Below are 23,577 nucleotides of genomic sequence, written 5' to 3'. Positions count from 1 at the left end.
TTAAAATACTTATATACTGAATATGTACTCCAATAAAAGTGAGGAACATTAAAGTATTTTATCTTTTAAGTTTATTTTTAAAGATTTTTTTAAAGCTCTAAATATGTTATTTAAAACATTAAATATGTGAATGTGAGTGCAGGTGCTCTCAGAGTCCAGAAGAAGGTATTGGATTCCCTGGAGCTGCAATTTATAGGCAGTTCTGAGCCACCTGACATGGGTGTTGGGCACCAAGTCCAAGTCCTCTGAAAGAGCAATATACACTCTTAACTGTTGAGCTATCTCTCCAGCCCCTTTATCTTCTTTTTTCTTGGTGGTTGTGCTGGGGATCAAGCTGAGGGTTTTGCGTGCTAGCACATGCTTTAGCACATGCTCTGCCACTCATCTATAGCTTCAGCCCACAGTATTTAATTATCAATACAGTTAAGGCACAGTCTTTCTGTTTTGATACATTTTCGGTTTCATTTTACCCATTTTAAATCTTCCAGAATTAAAATGACATGTTCAAATCATTTTCTTCCTTCTGCTGTTATATTTGAAATAATGTATACATTGAGAATACTTGTAGATTGAAGAAATGGACCTTTATGTAATAGAGATTCATACTGCCCTCGGTATCCCTGGCTATTAGACCACCTAACTATACTGCTAGAAATAAAACGAGAGGTAGCCAAAGAGAAGTCACTTACTCCTTCTGTCACTGCTCTGATGGCATTCAAGGGAAAACAGCTGCTGGAGAGACAGGAGGATGCAGCTACAGAGCAAGGCCACCTTGTTTGTTCTTGGCTACATATTTCCATCCTTGAGTCAGTCTCACAGCAATATTTCCAATATTGTATTTCCATTGGGCTAAGTCTGTAGCATTGACGATCCAGTGGAAAAGATAGAATTTGGGATTTTTTTTTTTTTTTAAGAAAATTACATGCGTAAATGTGTTTTAGAACTTCTGTTAAAACCTGCAAAGCTTCTACGAAAATGGTTCTCAAATATTAGCATGTATGTTTGCATGTTAGACTCACCCAGAAAGCTTAAAAACACATTAGTTGGGACTGAGGCCCTCTCCAAAAGATGATAGTGTTATTCTGAAGACAGTCAAAGCATTTAGCTTCCAACTGTCCTAAACAAAGTTACACGCACGCATGCATGCACGCACATACGCACATATTATTTGTTGGTTACTGTTTTTTAAATTTTTTATGTATATGAGTGTTTTGCTTCTATGTATATAAATGCACCTATAGGTGCACCGGTGCATGCAATACCATAGAGGCCAGAAGAGTCCCCTGGAACTGGAGTTACAGACAGTTGTTAGCCACCACAATGGGTGCTGGGAACCAAACCCAGGTCCTCTACAAGACAAGCCAGTGCTTTTAACTGCTGAGCCATCTCTCCAGCTACTGTTTTTGTTTGTTTTTTGAGATGGTCTTACTGTGTAACCAATGCTGGTCCCAACTTATGATCCTTAGTTTCCTGAATGCTAGAGATTACAGACATGTGCCACCGAAACCAGAAAGATTAAAAACTTCTTTATGGAAGTGGAGCGTGTGGGAGGTAGTGGTGCACACATTTAATCCCAGCACTCAGGAGGCAGAGGGTGATGGATTTCTGTAATGTTGACGACCAGTTTTGTTGATATACCAAGTTCTAGGCCAGGTGGGGGACTACAGAAAGACTCTGTTTCCAAAAAAAAAAAGTCTTATTTATGTGTGAAAAAGTGTATTACACTTCAACTAAAATTTATTTTAGAATATAACCAAGTATGTTTTTGGAATGTAGGTATACAATGATGCACATATCCTGGAGAAGTTGCTCAAAGATAAAAGGAAAGAGCTAGGTCCACTACCTGATGATGACGACATGGCTTCTCCCAAACTGAAGCTGAGTAAGTCTGCCTCACTTTGCTCTTCAGTTTAGTCTGTCAAGGAGGGATTGCTCATTTCTTGGGATGAGTATGTTTGTATTCACTAGCACTCTGCCATGGAGTTTCTTTTCTCTTCCCACACATTCTTTCACCGTGTTTTAAGTAAACAAAAGTATGGGACTGTATTAGTTTTCTTATCGATAATGACCACATACCTGACAAACAATTTAAGGCTTCAAAAGTTTTGGTCTGTGATCAGCTATAGTGAAATAGAACATCATGTCAGAAGTGCATGGAGTTGCAAATTTGCTCACCTTATGGTGGCCCGGAAGCAGAGTAGAAAGAGATAGAGGCTATGGACTAGATTCTTTTCAGAGGCATTCCACCAATGACCTACCTCCTCCAGCCAGGCCCACTTCCCAATACTGCCATCAAATTAGGAATCTGTTAATCTATTGAGGAAACCAGAGGCCTCCTAGTCAGGACTTCTCAATGATTGTATCTACTAGCTGAGTTCCAAGTCTTCAATACATGAGCCTTTCAAGGCAGTTTATATCCAAATCATAGTAAAAGGGACTACAATATAACATCAAAGATATTCCTTTATGGAATGCAATAGTTATTTTATAACCATTAAATAGTAAGAATATATAGTCTATATGTGATGATGGAAAGACAATTATGGCAGGTTTTTATTTGTTTGTTTGATATTTCATTGAACTAAAAATGAATCCCAACATCTCTACTGGACAGAATTTGGGAGGTTGGAAATGTACTACTCAGTGACCATTTGAGTACCCTATGTGGATGGTAGTTTTATTGAAAGTTGTAAAAGAAAAGAAGACAGCAAAAGTAATTCATCCTATTGAGCTAAAGAAGATATTTTTGCCTTATTTAATATATATAAATAAAATAAATACCAAGCAAATAATAATGATGTGGTCAATTATTCTTTAGATAGAGGTATGTTTACTGAAAAGGGCAAAGACAAGCATCTTTTTTTAAATATGAAATACCTGTAAGCTTAATTTCACCATTTCCCTGTGAACTATTTACTGCTGAGTGATGATACTTTGTCATTAAGGCATTCATCTTTTTATGGAATATAAAAGTGTACATAAAGCCAGACAGAAAGGCACATGCCTGTAATCTCAGCCCTTGGGATTGAGGCAGGGGATCAGAAGTTCAAGGCCAGCCTCTGCTACATAGTGAGTTTGAAGTTAGCCTGGGCTACATGAGAGTCTTGTCTACAATCAGTCAGTCAATCTGGGTTATCCTGTTAGTGAGTTGGTCATTGTTTCTGGATTTTCCATGAATGTAACTAGAAAAAGTGGGTTTATATTTAGAGATAAAATATTATAAGCTCAATTGATACTTTGTGTGTGCATGTTTTACCTGCATGTATGTAAGTGTACCACATGCATGCAGTGCCTACATAGACAAGTAGAGAGTGTTGAATACCCTGGAAATAGAGTGCGTAGACATTTGTAAGCTGCCATGTGGATGCAGAAAACCAAACCTGGGTCCTCTGCAAGAGAACATCTTTTTAGCCCCTTAATTAAACTTTGAACTGATAGACAGTTTCAAATATTTAATCAATATCCTCTATTTCTCCATCTTTATCTTTTTCCTATACTAAAAATCTCTGTTCTCTGGCCAGACATGGTGGTGCATGCCTTTAATCCTAGCAAAGGCAGGTGGATCTCTGAGTTTGAGGCCAGTTTGGTGTACATAGCAAGTTCCAGGCCAGCTAGGGCTACAGGGAGACCCTGTCTCAAAAAAGACAAAACAATAAACAAAACCTCAGTTCTCAGGAATATCAGAGGTGACAGCAGAATGTCACATGTGTAGTCATTTGTTTTACCTCATTTACCTCAACATAACAGTACTTACTCTCTAAAAAAATATGATTGTGAACCGGTATGTTGTTGTACACCTATAATCGCAGCACTTAGGAGCTGAGGCAGGAGGATAAAGAGTTCAAGGTCAGCCTGTGCTATATATAAAGACCTAGTCTTTAAAAAGTTTAAAAAAGTTTGTTCACACACACACACGGCAGCTAACAACTGTCTGTAACTCCAGTTCCAGGGGATCCGACAGCCTCTTCTGTCTTCCATGGGCATTGCACGACACAGGTGCACTTCGTACATGCAGGCAGTACACGCATACACATAAAATAAAAATAATAAAATATTTTTTAAAAAGTTTTTTTAATTGCATTAGATTATTTTTGTCTATAAATTGTATCTCACTAAAGACATACTAATTAATGTGTTTTACAACTGCCAGCTATATAAAAAGTTAGCCTTAGCTTCATCTTATCCACCTAATAGTATATCTCTTTCTTCAGGCAGGAAGAGTGGTGTTTCTCCTAAGAAATCAAAGTATATGACTCCAATGCAGCAGAAACTAAATGAAGTATATGAAGCTGTAAAGAACTACACTGATAAGAGGGGTCGCCGCCTCAGTGCTATATTTCTAAGGCTTCCCTCTAGATCAGAGCTGCCAGACTACTATCTGACCATTAAAAAGCCCATGGACATGGAAAAAATTCGAAGTCATATGATGGCAAACAAGTACCAAGATATAGACTCTATGGTTGAGGACTTCGTCATGATGTTTAACAATGCCTGTACATACAATGAACCAGAATCTTTGATCTACAAAGATGCCCTTGTCCTACATAAAGTCCTTCTTGAGACTCGGAGAGACCTGGAGGGAGATGAAGATTCTCATGTTCCAAATGTGACCTTGCTGATTCAAGAACTTATCCATAATCTTTTTGTGTCGGTCATGAGTCATCAAGATGATGAAGGGAGATGCTACAGTGATTCCTTAGCAGAAATTCCTGCTGTGGATCCCAACTTTCCCAACAAACCTCCCCTTACATTTGACATTATTAGGAAGAATGTTGAAAACAATCGCTATCGGCGGCTTGATTTATTTCAAGAACATATGTTTGAAGTGCTGGAAAGGGCAAGAAGGATGAATCGGTATGTTTTCAAAGCCATTAATTTATGAGAACATGTGATGTTTAATGCAAAACAAAGGATATTTCGGCTTAGGTACGTGGCTGTAGTCGGTAGCATGCTATCCTGAATTCTAGGTAGCCAAAACATATTTTTTCCCCTTTAGAATTTTGAGGCACACAACTTCTAAAGAACAGATATATTCTCTGAAGTAGAGAACACTACTGAGTTCTCAAGATTAGGGTCAGTGAGAGGAAGACAGGATTGAAGATCTTGTGTAAAGCATGAACCTAAAATATAACATTTCACAGAACATGTTTCTTTTTTTAAAATTTTCACTCTATGTTTGAGTGTTATGCCTGCATGTATGTAAGTACACCCATGCCATGCAGTGCCTGTGGAGGATAGAAAACGGTGTCAAATCCCCTGGACCTGAAGTTAAAGACAGTTGTTAGCTGCCATGCCTGTTGTAGGATTCAAACCCAGGTCCTCTGCAAGAACAGCCAGTGCTCTTAACTGCTGAGCCATCTCTCCAGCCCCCAGAATATGTTTCTTAAAGAATAGATAAGAGATAATATTTCAAGTAGGAATTTGAAATGGGATTTTTCTTTGAAAGTTTGACTTTAGTCCAAGAATGTATTAAATGAATTAAAGAATTCTAAGTTATTCTTTGAGATTAGAGTTATTTAAATTCAGTTACTATTTCAAGTACTTAGCAGGACTTTTTGTTTTTAATCTTATTTCTCAATTTAAGGCCTAGTATAGGACTTTAAGTGTTCTAAAAAAAAAAATAATCAAATTGAGATATCCTAAAGTTTCTTCTAATTTTGGTTAGAGGTGTATCTTTGCCACGTATCAGTAGCATTTGCAATGTGACTTCTGTGTACTTTTAGAGGCACTTGGTAAAATTTAAGTTAAAGATAATAAACCCAGCCCAGTGTGGTGATACACGTCTTTAATCCCAGCACTCAAGAAGGGCAGAGGCAAGCAGATAAGAGATCTAGGTCACCAGGGGCTACAGAGAGATCCTTCTCAAAAAAACCAGCAAAACAAAGCAAAGATAATAAATCCTACTTTCCTGGAGCTTATAGCATTACAGGTCTGAGAGCATCATGGAAGATGGATAGTATTCACATGAATAGAGGGGAAGATATTTCAGGCATGATGAATGATATGAACAAAAGCAGAGCGTTAGGAAGTTAATATAGTATGTTCCAGAGTAGGGGAGGTAGAGTTGAATAACATATTTAGGAATTGGTTCTTTGTTTGATGGTAGGTATAGAAATAAAGAGGAACATGAGGGACATCTTGCAGTCAAATTCTGTAGGAGTTTTCGTTCAACTAATTTTTATTGGATGACCACTAGTTAATAAGCATGTTCTAGAGGCATGGAATATTGTGTATGGAACTTAGATGTCTCTTTTTCTTAGTTTATGGAGTCCTTAAATCTAAAGATACCCCTGTGTTTCAAACCTATTACATCATGGCGTTAGTCTGTGAGTCTTCTAAAGAGCATATGTCTCTTAGGTTATTGGGAACTTTGTATGTATAGTAGGAATTAAATAAAATTCTGTCTCTAGGAAATCAGATCTTCCCATTCTGCTATTATTGCCATGATGGGCTTTTGCTTTTGAGGGCTGGAAGATACAGCCAAAGGCACATTTATGTGAAACAATATGCACATAGTTTCTCTAACACCCTGAACTCTGCTGAAAAACAACAGAAGCCATTTTTATCTTTTGGATAGTATTGTGACTTCTTGTAGTATTTAATAAGAAGTACTAATGAATGCTCAGTGGGTAAAACACTTGCCATGCAAGCATGTGAACCTGCATTTAGAGCCCCAACGCCCACATAAAAAACCAGGCATCCCGGGGGGTGAAGGTAACAGAGGGTGGACAACAGAAGTGTCCTTGGGGCTTGCTGGCCACCCAGCAAGTTGGTGAGTTCTAGGTTCAATGAGAGACCCTATCTCAAAAACTAAGGTGGAGAGCAATAGAGGAAGTCACCCATTGTTGACCTCTGGCCTCTACACACATGCAGACACACATGAACATATACACATCCATACAGCCACATGCACACCAAAAATGAATTAATAGTAAGTAATTAGTAAGAATTGCTAAACCAGGAGTAATGGCAAGGTAATCCCAACACTTGTAGGCTGAGGCAGATGGATCCTGAGTTTCAGGCCAGCCTGGGCTGCATACACAACCCTGTCTCAAAGAATTGATTGAAATGCATCTGTTTGGTGAATGATAACCATACTTTTAGCTACTGTATTGCCCTTAGTGATTACAGGCGTTCCAGATGTGTAAGTATTCATTAGTAAATTAATTCATATGAAATGAACATGCTGACTTCCAGAGTTTTCATGCTTCATCTCCACTTTACCCTACTCTACCTACCAGTGCTACTCTGAATTACCTAGGACCTTCACACACTGTAATGGAAGGACTGTGAGCAGTGACTAACAGGAAAGTTGATGTAGGTGGCAGTAATTTATTCACAGCAGCATTCAGAAACAGCACAGTGCTGATTTATGCCAGCTGACCAGCAAGTGGATTTCCTCATATGCTGGCAGCTTTCCTGAAAAGCACTGTGACTTCCTTGCAAGAAAAAGAATCTATAGAATATCTGGCTTGTATGAAAAGGTTACCAAGCAATTGAGATAAATCAGAGTTAGTTGTTTTTCCATCTGGAGTTTTTGTTCTTGCACAGTGAACACCTGTGCAACAAATAGGTTGCACAAATTAGGTTAACAAATTTTTCATAATACTTTTTAAAAAAAATTTATGTGTGGCAGTCTGTTATTGCCTGCACGTATGTAAGTGCCTGCGGTCAGAAGAGGGCATTGGATTGCCCTGGAACTGGAGTTACAGATGGTGGCTAGCTGTCATGTGAGTGCTGGGAGTCGAACTCACTGCTCTTCACTGCTGAGTCATCTCTCCAGCCCCCATGATACTTTTTGAATAAACAAAATAAAAAAGGATATATGGGGTATTTAGTGATTTGTACAAACTTCATTGACTAAATCCAATGGCCTGATGAAACTATAAATATGCCTTTTTAGTGTAATAAGGGTTTACCAAATGTGCATTTTTTCACTTATAAATTTTACACTGAGTATAAGCTATTCTTTCTTTTTTTTTAATTTTATTTATTATTTTTATTATGTGTATGCGTGTATTGCCTGCATGTAGATAAGTGCACCCGTGTCGTGCAGTGCCCGTGGAGGTCAAAAGAGACTGTCAGATCCCCTGGGACTAGAGTTTTGGACCATTGTTGTTAGCTGCCATGTGGGTGCTGGGATTCGAACCTGGGTCTTCTGCAAGAACAACCAGTGTTCTTAACCGCTGAGCCATCTCTCCAGCCCTGAGTGTAAGCTATTCTAAAATAAATTTAATTTTAAGAAAACAAGCTTTAGTTATCTCTGTTCAGGAAATGAAATTTCACAATAGTGTCTTAAGGGTTGCTTTCCTTGGTAAATTTTATTTTTATTGCTTTCCAATAAGTCTTAGCATCTCTAGAACTTCAGAACATGCATATGAAACTTCACCAGAATACCTATTTAGGTTACTGTGGTTAATTGTTTGCCAGTTCCCTTTACTGATGGGGAGAGGCATCTGGAGGCTCTCTTAAGTCCGATATGCTAATAGCATGTGTCACTAGACAGCTGATTGACCTTGTTTTGCCTGCCATACTTTTCTAACTGGAATGTGTGATTAACTGTTAATATATTTGCCACCACATATGGTGACTCATGCCTGTAATTCTAGTACTTGGGAAGTGGAAGCAAGATCACGTAAGTTCAAAACCAGTCTAGGCTACCTACCAAGTTCCAGGCCAGCCTGTGTGATAAAATGAGACAGCCTCAGTAAAGAAACTAATATTCACATGAACTCTTGGGCCTTTCACTGTTACTACAAGGGATGATCTTCATGCCTTTATATGTTAGGTTCAATTCTTCAGTGAGTCCTACCAGCCAAGGTAGCAGTGATAAAGGAACAAAAGAAAAAAAGTATTTACAGCCTAAATACCTGTCTGTAGGTAAGAAAATGTAAAATGTTGGGACTGGAGAGATGGCTCAGCAGTTAAGAACACTGACCGTTTTTGCAGAAGATCCAGATTCAAATCCCAGTGCCCACATGGCAGCTAACAACTGTCCGTAACTCCAGTTCCAGGGGATCCAACAGCCTCTTCTGTCCTCCATGTGTATTGCACAACACGAGTGCACTTACCTACATGCAGGCAATACACGCATACACATAAAAAAATAATAATAAAAAAGAAAACGTAAATGTTATTCCAAAGAGTAGATTCACATTAAGTGTTGGACTTTGCTCCGATGCCATAGTACAGACCTTTATTCTGCCAATGTCTTCTGCCTTGGTTAGTTGATTCATATGCCTTGTATATCTGAGGGAAAATGTGAGACCTTTTCTTTCACATGAGCCTTGAGAAAAAGAAGACTGGCATGAAACATGGTCACATGACACCTCAAGTATTCATTTATTCATTTAGTTTTTTAATTAATTCATTTAATTTTTTGGTCTTTTTGAGACAGGGTCTCTCTATAGCCCCAACTGGCCTGGAACTTGCTATGTAGACCAGGCTGGCCTTGATCTTACAGAGATCTGCCTGTCTCTGCCTCCCAAGTGCTGGAATTAAAAGCATACACCACCGAGGGCTAGAGAGATAGCTCAGCAGTTAAGAGCTCTGGTTGTTCTTGTGGAAGACCCAGGTTCAAATCCCAGCACCCACATGGCAGCTAACAACCGTCCGCAACTCCAGTTCTAGGGGATCTGACAGCCTCTTCTGTCTTCCGCAGGCATTGCACGACACGGGTGTACTTACCTACATGCAGGCAATACACACATACACATAAGATAAAAACAATACTTTTCTTTTTTAAAGGCATACACTACCACACCCACCTCTATTTATTATTTATTTATTTATTTATTTATTTATTTATGGTTTTTTTTTTTTTTTTTGAGACCTGGTCTCCCTGTAGCTCCAGCTGGCCTGGAACTTGCTATGTAGACCAGGCTGGCCTTGAATGCATAGAGATCTGCCTACCTCTGCCTCCCAAGTGCTGGGATTATTTCTTTTTTTATTTTCTGTGTATCATATGAGTGTTCTGACTGAATGTATATATGTGCTCCAGAAGAGGGTGTCCAGGTTGTAAGCCACCATGTAGATTCTGGGAACCAAACTCTAGTCCTATGAAAGAGCAGCAATTGCTCTTCCACTGAGCCATCTCCAGCCCTCATTCATTGTCTTTTTAAGACAGGATCTCATGAATTCCAAGCTTGATTTGAACTCACTGTATAAATATGAATGACCTTGAACTCCTCATCCTCCTCTACCTCCCAAGTGGTGGGATCACAGACGTGCACCACTGTGCAACAGCTCAGAAACTTCGTTTTAGCAAGCCTTGTGAGGACACCCTTCTAACTGTGCCAAGTACTATTATAGCAGTTAACATAATAAAGAAGTATTTGATTATTAGAAGACTTTAGTATATATCTGAGGTGTTTAAAAGAAACAGTTCATGTGTCAGTAGATATTCTCAATACCATTATAGGACAGATTCCGAAATATATGAGGATGCGGTAGAACTTCAGCAGTTTTTTATTAAAATTCGTGATGAACTCTGCAAAAATGGAGAGATCCTTCTTTCTCCAGCACTCAGCTATACCACAAAGCATTTGCATAATGACGTGGAAAAAGAAAAAAAGGAAAAATTGCCTAAAGAAATAGAGGAAGATAAACTAAAACGAGAAGAAGAAAAAAGAGGTTGGTTCCTTTTCATTTATTAAATATGGAGAAATATTATGCTCTCTTCTAGCTGGTGTCATAGCTTTGTAGAAGAGTTTGTATGAATGAAGATTCAGATTGTTGACTGTTTCACATGAGACATGATAAGATTGTTTTATCATCTGTTTTGTTGTCACTGGATAAAACTGAAAGTTAACTCTGACATAGCTAGTATTTCAGGAACAGACAGTTCATTCATTAGTGTGAGAGTCTAATGCCTTTTTATCCTATTGTTGGATGTATACTTGAGAGTCTCAGCTGGAGCTAGAGTGCTTTCTCATCAGTAAATACACCAACTGATGCCACATCTTTCAACAGCATGACGTTCCTCTGAGATACTGTAGGAGGCCAGCAGACCAGTAGATGAGGTTTTGGTTGAGTCACATTCCTAGGAGAAAAGTTTTTTTAATCATGTCAACCTAAAAGTGGTATTTTGAGTCATTTGCCAACATTTACAAATATTTTGATAATGTTTGATAATGGGAAATTGTTACTACAAATACTATCTTTTTTTCTTTTCTGTCTTTTATTGTGATGGGTGGATCTCACCATATACTAGCCCAAGCTGGCCTCAAGCTTGCAGTGATCTTCCTGGCCTCTCTGCCTTCCAAGTGCTGGGATTACACACTTGACAGAATGTGATCATTTTTAGCAACGTTTCAGTTCACATGGATACCTAGAAATTTTACTTTATATACAAGTTCTGTTACTCTGTAGCTTCAAACCTTCAGAGATTATGGGAAACAAAATTGGCTTGAAGCAAATTCTAGCAAGTGATGGAGCATGGGAGTGAGGGGAGTCATTTTGCCAACATATGGCTAAATGCGAGAAACAGCCAACTAAAAATGATTGATTTGGAATTGAATAAACTGAAGCCTTCCTGGCTTCACATTCCTGACCAGTTGGCACACTACATGTATAAGGAAGATACAGGAACCTGTTGAAAAGTAAAATCCAAAAAGGAAGTTGACTGCAACTTTGAGTACCCCATCCTGTATACAACAGGAGGTCGTTCTAGGGCACAGGCCTGTGGATGCAGCTGTGCCCAAGTCATGGGCTGACTCCTAACTTTGCAGACATGGGAGCAGTATCAAATCTCCTGGTATGTCTGTAGTAGTAACCTCAGTGGAGAGAAGAAAGAGGGAGAAAAAATAATGGCTAAGGACTTCTCAAATTTTCACTAGATTCAAAGACACAAATAAGCAAAAAGGAAAAAAAGAAGAAAAGATATACCGTGCAGACTGTGACCATAGCAGCTTGAAATAGCTGTGTTAGTATCAAACAAAGTGGTTTTGAGAAAGGAAATAATACAACAAAGACATTTCATAATGATAATAGAATCAACATTATTAGAAACATAAAATATTCACAAATATATATTCTAACAGTATAGCCCAAAAATATGTGAAAAGTGACAGAGTTGAAAAGACAGTTCAACAATTATATTTCGTTATTTTTTTCCTAGTAATTAATAGAATGAAAAAAAAACCAAAAATCAGTATGTACACAGAATAGTGCTGCATAGCACTGTGAACTAGCTTGGCCTTGCATATCAAACATAACAACCAAATACCATTATTTGTAGTAGCCAGAGGGCAGAACAGCCCAAGCATCCAGATGTGCCAATAAAGAAATATTAATGGGTCAGTTCTATGGAATGTGTTTAGCCATAAAAGAAAATGAAACGCACATGCTACATGAGTGAATCTTGAAAACATACCACATGAAATATATTAGATGGAAAAAGACATACAGTGTTTGCTTGCACATGCTTGAAATTTCTAGAATAGGCAAATTCATAGAAAAAGTAGATAGAAGTTACTAGGTACAAGGAGGAGGTGTGGAATATTTACTGTTTACTGATTACAAATTTTTTATTTTGGGTAATAAAAAAGTTACAGCAATAGTAGTTGTGAATGTAAAACACTGAATATCTTTTGGGGATTTTTTGGTCTTTAGGGGGCGGGATCTCCCTGTAGCCTCAGCTGGCCTGCAACTCACTGTGTAGACCAGGCTGGTCTTGAACTCATAGAGATCTGCCTGTCTCTGCCATCCTAGTGCTGGGAATAGCACTGAATATCTTTAATTCTACTAGATTTATTCTTAAAAGTGGTCAAAATGGCAAATTTTGTGTTACATATTTTACCACAATTTTTAAAAAGTAATAATGTACCAAAGCCATTGAATTGTGCACTTTGAAGTAGATGAATTATGTAAAATGTAAACTATATCTCAATAAAAGTATTTTAAAAATATGGCAGAAAAGAAACAGTTGGAGAGAAGTTAGAATTTAGGGTTGATGTGAATGCTGAGTGTAGTGGTGAACACCTGTGCTCCAGCCACTTGGGAGGTAGAGACAGAAGGCCAACCTGAGGTGCATGTATCATCTCAAAAACAGAAAAGGGGGCTGGTAAGATGGCTGAGGAGTGCTGGCTACCCTTCCAGAGGGAACCCAGATTCAGTTCCTCTTACCCACATGGGCGCCTGACAACCATCTGTAACTGCAGGTCCACGGATCCAGCGCACTCTTCAGGCTTCCATGGGCACTGCATGACATAGGTACACTTGGATGCCAGCAAAACACTGATAAACAGAATAAAATAAAGCGAAAAAGAATTTAAAAATGCTCCTAAGAAATAGAATGTCAAAGAAAGATGGAGAGAGAGAGAGAGAGAGAGAGAGAGAGAGAGAGAGAGAGAAAGAAAGAAAGAAAAGAAAAGAAAAGAAAACTAAAAGCAATTGAGGAGGCTCAGAATCCAAATAACTCCAATTACTCCAAGCCCCAGTTGGATTAGTTTTCTGCCATAGTACAAGGATTCCCTTTCCTCTGCTTTCCACAGATGTGTTTCTCATTTCCTTCTGATCTTTCATCTACCAAATCTTCAGTGTTCATTTTTGTACTAAGGTTCTATTCTGGGAAATCTAGGCTTTTGGGGGGTGTTGGGGGCAGGGGTCATGCTTGTCTTCTCATTGCCCTGGTTCCACTTTCATATTTTTGTTCTTTATAAACAACCTTCTAATTGGTGTGAATATCTCATCTAAACAGCCTCAGCTGAAAGGCCCTGAATCTCACCATCTGTATCATCTAAACTGGTTGTATGGATGAGGTTCTGGTGTGATTCTTCATCCTATATGAGTCCTTTCTATCTTGGGACATGTTAAAAAATGCCCTTTGCTCGTGAGTAGGTGACATGCATAGGATAATAGTTACAGATAATGCTGTTCAAGAAGGGATAGAAGAGAGAACTACTGATTCTAGCTACTTTTAAAAATCTGTTGGATAGCCGGGTGTGGTGGCACACGCCTTTAATCCCAGCACTAGGGAGGCAGAGGCAGGTGGATCTCTGTGAGTCCGAGGCCAGCCTGGTTTCCATAGCGAATCCAGGCCACCTAGTGCTACAGGGAGACCCTGTCTCAAAAAGACCAAAAAAAATCTGTTGGATAATGTTTTTCACCAAAATTGGCAAAACTTTGGGGTTTTTATTTTAATGTCATTTTTAGAGAGGGGAGTGGAAAAGCAAAGCCCTTATATCCACATTGAGGGACTTAAGTTGATGTAGACCTTTGGAGATTAACTTGGAATATGCATTTTAAAAGCATTTAATTTATGGGAAATTATCCTTAGGAAGTTAAAGATGTGGACAGGATCTGTTAACCCAAAGTTCTGAGAGAGGCATTGGGGTGAGCTGATGTTGCAGTAGTCAGTGTAGTACAGCAAGACTCAGAGGCAGAAGTTGTTACATGAGATTTATCTCTGCTACATTTTTGTTCATATTTATTCCTTTGTATAGATCTTAATAAAACTTATCAAAGGGGTTGCTTAATACTTTAAAAGAAATTTGGTTACAGTGTGAGATGGCAACATCTGAACTCAAGTGCCTTTGGAAGACATCACCACAGATTAAGTGCTTTTGTCTCTTTTATGCCTGAGACCATGTCAGATCAGTGTGGCAGAATCTAGCAGAGGTGGATCCCTCTGTAAGAAAGGGTGGATCCCTCTGTAAGAAAAAGGTGAAGGTCACGGAGATGAACATGGATGAGATGCCCAAAGAGTTCATATGGATGTTGTATGTGCTAAATGACCTGGCAATATAAGGCAGCCTTCCAGAAAAGAAACAAATACCCTGTTTCAAGACTTCATTGACTGCATATACTACATGGTGGAGAACCAAGGGAGGATGATAAAGCCTTGGGCCAAAATAAAGATTACTATCAAAATCCTCCACAGCAGGACTGCATATGTAGCTCAGTAGTAGCTCACTTACCTAATATGGACAAGGCCCTTGGTTTGATAGCTATACTAGCATGGCCAAAGATGTAAGTTAAAAAATATCCCTAACACATTCAGATAAGATCAACATCAATAAAAGTTTTTAATCTATTAGAGTGTTAAGCCTTCTTCGATTCTTTGTAGAATAAAAAAATGGAGTATGAGTGACTGATTGGTACCTGCCCTAGGCTGAAGTCTCCTCCTAGGCCAGAGCCAGGGTTTATGGCAAGGAATGTATGACTTCAGATGAAGCTTGCCAATTCTCATGAAATCAGCTTAAGCACACAAATACACTCACACAAAATTCCCCTCTTGGAAAGGAACTATTTCTTAGAGATTCCAGGCTCTAGTTTCTGTTTCTTAAGGAACTTGCTGAAAAGCCAGAACTTGAAATTTTCAGAGTGAGTGCTTTATTTGAATATAATCTGTATATAATATTACCAACAAGCTATTTTACTTCTTTAAAAAGAATAATCTGTGCCAGGCATGGTGGAACATGTCTTTAATCCCAGCACTGGGGAGGCAGAGGCAGACGGATCTCTGTGTGTTAAAGGCCAGTCTGGTCTACATAGCAAGTTCCAGGCCAGCTGGGGTTTCAGGGAGACCTTGTCTAAAAAAAAAGACAAAATAATAATAATCTGTAATGTTTGCAAATAGCTTGTATTGGAACCATTAAAAGATTTTATTTAACAAAAATAAGGACTGTGGAATGTACCTTAGTAATAAAGTACTTGCCTAGCATGCATTAAGTAGTATGCCTAAGGCCCTAAGGCCCTAGGTTCAGTCCACAAAGAAATAGACCTTGTCTAATAAAAATTAAAGTCTTATTTAATAGTACTTTACCTTAGAGGAAATGTTTATGATATAATATGTATGTCTGTGTGTATGTATGCATGGCGTATGACTTACATTGAATGATACACATATTCCATATTTCCTTATTTCTAAAATCCAACAATTATAATGTAGCCATGTAATATTAGAAGAACTAATTTCAGGAGTACTAGTATGGAAAAGAAGTACGTCAGATTTTTTCTAGGATCATATGACTTTCCTGCCAGTGCCTTTCTGAGTTACTGAAAGTGACTGAATGTATATTATTAAGGTGATTATTTTTATTCTATAGAATAGTTAAAGTAATATCAGTTTGTTTTCATTTAAAAAGGCAATTTTGCTGAGTGCAGTGGTACATGCCTTTTATCTCAGCACTCGGGAGGCAGAGGCAGGTGGATCTTTATGAGTTCAAGGCCAGCCTGGTCTACATAGCGAATTCCAGGCCAGCCTGGTCTACATAGCGAATTCCAGACCAGCTGGGGCTACAGGGAGACTTTGTCTCAAAAAGACCAAAAAAAAAAATCTAAAAAGGGCAATTTTGAGACTAGCTGCAAGTATGTCCATCTATAGACCCAGCTACTTGGGGAGCTGAGTCAGGGAAATCACTTGAGCCTTCGAGTTCAAGATTTAGGTAGTTTAGACTCATTCCCATCTCAAAAAACAATATGCCACTGAGGCGTGGTGGTGCACATCTTTTAATCTCATCACTCTGGAGCCAGAGGCAAGCAGATAGCTGAGATCAAAGTCTTCATAGTGAGTTCCAGGACAGCTGGGGCTACTGGGAGACCCTGTTCCTCAAAAAACAAAAATTAAAAAAAACAACCAAGGTAGAGAGTGAGAGAGTGATTAACCTCTGGCAGATGGAGACAGAGAGAGAGAGAGAGAGAGAGAGAGAGAGAGAGAATGAATTCTAGCGAGATGTGTGGCTCCTATAATCCCAGCAACTGATGCAGAAGAATCCCTAGTTTGAGGCTAGTTTGGGATACGTAGAGTGACCGTATCTCAAAAAAGGAGAAGAGGGAAAGGAAGGGGAAAGAGAAATCAATTACTGTGCATTGTTTGCGTGCACATCTGACCCACACATTTACTGAGTGTCTTTTTTTTTCAATCCAAGAAGCTGAAAAAAGTGAAGATTCCTCAGGTACAACAGGCCTCTCAGGCTTACATCGCACATATAGCCAGGACTGCAGCTTTAAGAACAGCATGTACCATGTTGGAGATTATGTCTATGTTGAACCTGCAGAAGCCAATCTACAGCCACATATAGTCTGTATTGAGAGACTATGGGAGGATTCAGCTGGTAAGTCTAATTTAAATTGAAGGACAAATTGGTGAAATACGGCTATTTCTACTTTTCCTTGCCCTTCAGGGAAGAAAAGAATTTTTTAAATAATTCATTGAGAATTTCATACAAGGATATATGCATATAAGGTGTTTTGATCAAATCCATGCTCTTCCATCCCCTCCAACTCCTCATCACTTTTTTCTGATAACTTCATGTACTCCTTTTTTTTTTTTAAATGGGGCTTTTTGCTACTGTAACATTCCCCCCTCTGAAGAGGTAGCCCTGAAATCTTTTAAGGATTAGATAAGAGCTCCCAAATACTTGACATTTTTGGCCTTTGGAACGGAGTATGTTGCTAAGAGGTCCAAGGACATTTTGACTTTCAGCCAAGAAGCTGGCTAATTTTCTTTGGGGTCTTTTTACACTAACTGCCTAGCCAATTCCAACTTCCTGTTCTTAACACACATCCTCTGAAGAGGTTACCCAGCTTGCGGATAGGGAATCAGGACGCAGACCGCTCTGGCTTCGGGGAAGAAAATTTTAACTGGTATTTTAAGCCTTCCAGAAATAGTTCTGTTATATCAATAAACGTAATTTCTCTCTGTATTAATAAATATAATTAAGCATCCCACTATATACAAATGTAGGATCTAGTATTATTGGGCTGTGTGTCAGAATTAAGTCAGAAGAAATGTAAAGCCTTAAAGTATAGTGAGATTCATTATTTAACTGATGTTTATTGAAAATACTTTGAGCCAATTTTATGTAGGATGACATAGATTGAGGAAAACGGAACACACATGTTCTTTCTGGCAAAACTACAATGAAGATCACAAAAAAGAAATTATTGTAGAAAGACATGTACCTTGGCTTAGAATTTATGTGAAAAAAAGTATACCTAGGGACTGGAGAGATGGCTCAGTGGTTAAGAGCACTGACTGCTCTGGCAGAGGAACAGGGTTCAGTTCCCAGCACCCACATGACAGTTTACAGGCATCTATAACTTCAGTTCCAGAGGATCTGACGTCCTCCTCTGGCCTCCACAGGCATCACACACATGGTATATTTACATACATGCAGGCAAAACACTGATACACATAAAAATAAAATCTTTTTTTTTTTTTTTTGGTCTTTTTGAAACAGGGTCTCCCTGTAGCCCCAGCTGGCCTGGAACTCATGTACACTAGGCTGACCTTGAACTCACAGAGATCCATCTGTCTTTGCCTCCCAAGTGCTGGGACTACAGGCATGTACCACCGCCCAGCTCTAAATAAATAAAATCTTAAAAAAAAAAAAAAAAAAAAATTCTTCCTAAAAAATTTGCCAGCCAGGCATGGTGGTACATGCCTGTAATCCCAACACTTGGGAGATAGAGGCAGGCAGATCTATGTTATATGGAAGCCAGCCTGGTCTATATAGCAAGTTCCTGGCCAGCTGGAGCTGCAGAGAGATCCTTTGTCCAAAAAAAAAAAAAAATTAAGCTGAGTTTTATGGCATACACTTGGGAGTCCCAACACTCAGGAAGTTGAGGCAGAATATCATAACCTTTAGGCCAGCCTGAGCCACACAACTAGACCTGTCTCAATAAAGAAAAAAAATTTTAAAGGAAAAAAAAAAATATCTTTAAGTTGCGGCGTTAAGAATGAAGCCAAAGGCAGGCAAAAGTGTAATGTAGGCTAGGCTACTCAGTTCTTTAAGATGCTAATCAGGTGAAATGTTTTTGTATTCCTTTGCCTTGTTAAATATATCCTTAAGTAAATCTCTGTCCTTTCCAAAGCACAGAACTCCAGGTATATCACAACCAGAGCAGGTCTTCTAGCCTTCGTTTTTCTGTATTGCATGTCTTCTGATACAAGGGTAAAGCAGTGTTGTCTAGGCTTCCTTGTGCTTCTTTATTTTAAAGTACTATTTATTTGTTCTAAGATAATTAAGAATTATCACCCAAAACACAGTTTTCAAACTATAATGGCTTGGTAGAATGTTCCTAATTTTGCAAAGAATATGTGATTTCTGTTAATGATTCTTTTCTTTCTCTGTTTTTGAGGTGAAAAATGGTTATATGGGTGTTGGTTTTATCGGCCAAATGAAACATTCCACTTGGCTACACGAAAATTTCTAGAAAAAGAAGTTTTTAAGAGTGACTATTACAATAAAGTTCCTGTTAGTAAAATTCTAGGCAAATGCGTAGTCATGTTTGTTAAGGTAAGAAGCTTGTTCATTCCAAAGACATTATTCCCTAAGAATAAAACTTAAAAACACAAAAATCAATACTTAAAAAATTGAGAACTCTGTTTTAAACTCCTTTTTTAGGCTGTGTCTTATATATAAGAAATTAACCTAGATATAATTATGAAAGACCATTTACTGCCTACACTATTTATCTGCGTATATTTATCTTAAATTTTTTTGTTTCCAGGCTAATTTTCAAGGATAATGTTTTCTAAAAGACAGTCATTATTATCAGGGGTGTTTTAGGTAATAAAAGCTTTAATGAACATTAAAGAAATGTTCATTAAATAAATTATTTCTTTATTCAGAAATTAATATATTTTCTAAGGGCAATTGGTAAATGGAATTCATATTTGTAAATAAAGAGTGTGTATTTAATAAATCCATTCTGTAACCAAGAAAATATACCCCAGATCTCTAATCATTTGCCCCTTATTGTCAGAAGGTCTTAACAGTTTAATGTTTGGTTGATTGATTGCATTTGCTTTCTATTTGGGGGTTAATTTAAGAAAATTTACCTGACTACTTGTTATTATCCCCTTCTCACCCCAGGAATACTTTAAATTATGCCCAGAAAACTTTCGAGATGAGGATGTCTTTGTTTGTGAATCACGGTATTCTGCCAAAACCAAATCTTTTAAGAAAATTAAGCTGTGGACAATGCCAATCAGCTCAGTTAGGTTTGTCCCTCGGGATGTGCCCTTGCCTGTGGTTCGAGTGGCCTCTGTATTTGCAAATGCAGATAAAGGGGAGGATGAGAAGAATACAGACAGCTCAGAGGACAATCGAGGGGAAGACAATTTTAACTTGGAAAAGGTATGTAGATAGTCACTATCTGGAAAAGAAATTTTATGCCTTAAAATATCTATTCCAGAAAGTTAATATATCCAAACTCAGAAAAAGATTGATAATACAGAACTTTACGAAGAAGAAGAAACTAAAAGGAAAGAAAAAAATTAATTCGAATTATTAGTATTTAAAAGTAAATCAAGGACTAGTGAAGTGGCCCAATGGGTACAGAGCATTGAGCGTCTGTAGGTGAATTCGTGTTAACTGTTTGAGAGACTGCTGTAATTAAATGGTTGTTTGCCCTATTTGAAAGTAGGAACAAAAGCCCTTCCTAGTTCATTATAAAAAACCAGAGCAGTTATAGTCCACACCCTACAAAACCAAACAGAAAACTGTACTTCAGTCTCATATGTGAATATCAGTGTAAAAATTCCTTGGGGACATGATATTTTTATAACTGAAATCAAGCTAGGTATGATCAAGGAAGAAAGTGTTCCATCTAGGAATGCAAGGATTATTCAAAATCAGAGTTTTCCTGTTTCATTATTGTAATAGTTCTATAGACTTAAGCTTTTGTTATATCTTATCACTTCTAAACAGCCCCATCTGGGAAGCATATTATCATCTTCATTTAATTAAGCACAGAAATTCAGTTAATTTGCTCTATGACACTGTATCTAGTAGGCAGCAGATTCAGTAATTTATTCAAAACCAGAATATGTAGTTTTTATGTCGTAAAACCAGTATTCTTTGCCATGTTGGAATCAAACAAAATAGTAAAAAATGTAAATTGGGGGTTGGAGAGATGACTCAGCAGTTAAGAACACCCCCTGCTCTAGCAGAGGACTCAGGTTTTATTCCCAGCACCCACATGGTGACTGACAGCTGTCTGTAACTCCAGTTCCAGGGGATCCATTGCCCTCTTCTGGCCTCCAAGGGCATTGCATGACACGGGTGCACTTACATTCATGCAGGCAATATATTCATATACATAAAAATAAAATACTTTTTAAAAATGTAAATCTGTCCATTGTTAAGATTAAGAAGAAATGAAGACAGTACAATGGAGGCCACAGGGGACATGCCATGCCAAGGCTAGGAGGTTAGCTCTCCCCTCTCTCCCTTTATTACCTGCAGTAGCAAAATATACTAAGAGGAGGTAAGAAGAAGCCAGAGTAGCAGAATTATTGTATCTTTCGTGAACAAAGGGTCAGAAAGAAGGATCCTGCCAAGGAGGGAGGCGTCTAACCTGTCCTCTCTTTCTTCCCATTTGTCTTGGGCAGTGGGGGTTTCCTCAGGCCTCCTACACCCCTAACCTGTTCCATCTGCCTTCCAAGAGATGTGGAACAGGTCTAGGGGAGGAGTAGGTTTCAGTCAAGCATTCTGGGGGACCTCATCACTCTGGCATGACTCCAAGAGTTTATCTGGAGATAAGCTTGCTGTGCAGTTCTGTGTGTGAGGAACTAGTCCTTATATTCATCTCTATTATGCTGATATGCTAATGAATAGCTCTCCTGAGGAGTTTTACCAGAGACTTAAATCGGGTTTGGACAGGAAAGATGGAGAGATTCTTTCTGTGTATCACCCACACAAAGGCAGAATAAATACCAACTTCATTAATTTCTGGATCCTGGAGGGATCTAAAAAGAAATAATGCTGAGTCTGGTGGTGTACACATTTAATCCCAGTACTTGGAAGGCAGAGCAGGCGGATCTCAGAGACTGAGGATTGCCTGGTCTATATAGTGAGTTCCAGGCCACCTGGGGCTACAGGGAGACCCTGTCTCAAAAAAACAAAACAAATCAAAAAAGGGAAATACTGCTTTCCAGAGTGAGCAATAACTGAGTTATGTCATTGGAAGAGATTGAATAAACTTAATTTATAAAGAATGTATTAAAAAGAAGCTGGGCCTGGTGGCCCAGATTTATAATCCCAGTGTTTCAGGAGACAGAGGCAGAAGTAAATTCAAGTCCAATTTAATGAGACCCTGTCTAAAAAATAAATAAAGGACTTGAGATGCCCCTCTGATAGAGTGCTTGCCTAGAGTCCTAGGTTCCATCTCCAGTATACCAGAGAGCAGGGAAAGGAGAGATTCTGTTACTAAAGCGGCAAAGGGGAAGCTCATGTAGAATTTGTCTCTTTTTACTCTATAATGATGTGTGAATTGTCTGCTTCTAAATGAATGCTAATAAGTCCTTTCCAGTATTTTTTTTTCTCAAAAGCCATTCCATGGGAATGGGAAAGGGAAGATAAAAATGTCTTAAGACAGCATTTTATGAAAATTGTAAATGTGACACAAACTCAGTATTTGATAAGAATTTTATTTCAACAACCTAATTTTTGATTTCCCTACCTTTACCAAAACTTAATAGTTTTTTTTTTTTAATTTGAAGTCTGCTTTTCTTCTCTGTTTACTACTTGCTTGTTAGCTGCCTTTCTTTAACCAGTTCTTTCACCAAAGGAAAAAGAAGATGTCCCTGTGGAAATGTCTAATGGTGAACCAGGTTGCCACTACTTTGAGCAGCTTCGTTACAATGACATGTGGTTGAAGGTTGGCGACTGTGTCTTCATCAAATCTCATGGCCTGGTGCGCCCTCGTGTGGGCAGGTGAATGTCACTGCAGTGGGGAAGATGAGGTTGGGCTGAGATTTGAGGCCCTTAGGTATTCCTCACTGTTGAGTGAGGTCAACAGTCCCCTCCCCTGGCAATTTCTCCAGCTTCCTCCCACCATACTTTTCTGTAGCAAGTGTTATGGTCCGTGCATGTATGTAATCCTAGTACTTGGAAGGCTAAGGCAGGAAGATCAAGAGTTCCATACCAAACCAGTATGAACTATATAATACCAAGTGCCTGTCTCAAAAAAACACTAAAACCACCCAAACGTAATAAGATACTCTTAGTCCCGGGGCTGGAGAGATGGCTCAGCGATTAAGAATACTGGCTGTTCTTGTAGAAGACCCAGCTTCAAATCCCAGGACCCACATGGCAGCTAACAACTGTCTGTAACACCAGTTCCAGGGGATCCGACAGCCTCTTCTGTCCTCTCCGGGCATTGCACAACACGGGCACAATTACCTGCATGCAGGCAATACACGCATACACATAAAAATAATGAAAATTTTAAAAAGCTCTAATAATTTCTAGAAAAAAGTTTTAAGAGTTGAAGCTGGTTAATTTATTGAATGGGGCTGGGAGAGGGAATAAAGAAAAAAAAATCAACTCTGACCAAATTCAAAACTAAAGGCACTTCATTAACAAAGCAAAACAGTGAGCAGACTCCTGAAGGTTGAATTTCAGCCTGTATTTTGCTGAACTGACATGCTCTTTTACGAAGCATGCATATTTAAAACACTTTCTGAGGCCAGTAAGATGACTCAGTGGGTAAAGATGCCTTCTGTGCAAGCCTGAAACTCATATAAAGGTGGAAAGAGAGAAGGAACTCCACAAAGTTGTCCTCTGACCCCTGCAACAGTGCTACACACACACACACACACACACACACACACACACACACACA

General features: G+C 38.6%; 1 protein-coding gene across 33 annotated transcripts in view; it reads left to right on the top strand.

The window, feature by feature from the left end:
* The window catches only part of Pbrm1 (polybromo 1), a 111,448-nt gene that overhangs the window by 50,842 nt on the left and 37,029 nt on the right, over nucleotides 1-23,577 (top strand). For 30 of the 33 annotated variants that reach the window (XM_017802861.2, XM_029555375.1, XM_029555372.1 and 27 more), the window contains 7 exons: nucleotides 1,777-1,882; nucleotides 4,212-4,854; nucleotides 10,421-10,632; nucleotides 16,872-17,057; nucleotides 19,087-19,244; nucleotides 19,824-20,087; nucleotides 22,522-22,667. In XM_017802861.2, coding sequence (XP_017658350.1) covers nucleotides 1,777-1,882; nucleotides 4,212-4,854; nucleotides 10,421-10,632; nucleotides 16,872-17,057; nucleotides 19,087-19,244; nucleotides 19,824-20,087; nucleotides 22,522-22,667 — 1,715 coding nt within the window. The remainder of the gene's footprint in view (nucleotides 1-1,776; nucleotides 1,883-4,211; nucleotides 4,855-10,420; nucleotides 10,633-16,871; nucleotides 17,058-19,086; nucleotides 19,245-19,823; nucleotides 20,088-22,521; nucleotides 22,668-23,577) is intronic. The other 3 variants (XM_029555370.1, XM_029555352.1, XM_008851795.2) reach the window with 1 other exon arrangement.

This window comes from Nannospalax galili, unplaced genomic scaffold (genome assembly GCF_000622305.1).
Source record: "Nannospalax galili isolate Female #2095 unplaced genomic scaffold, S.galili_v1.0 scaffold485, whole genome shotgun sequence".
NCBI classification, from domain to species: Eukaryota; Metazoa; Chordata; class Mammalia; order Rodentia; family Spalacidae; genus Nannospalax; species Nannospalax galili.
This window is presented reverse-complemented; position numbering and strand designations above follow the sequence as displayed.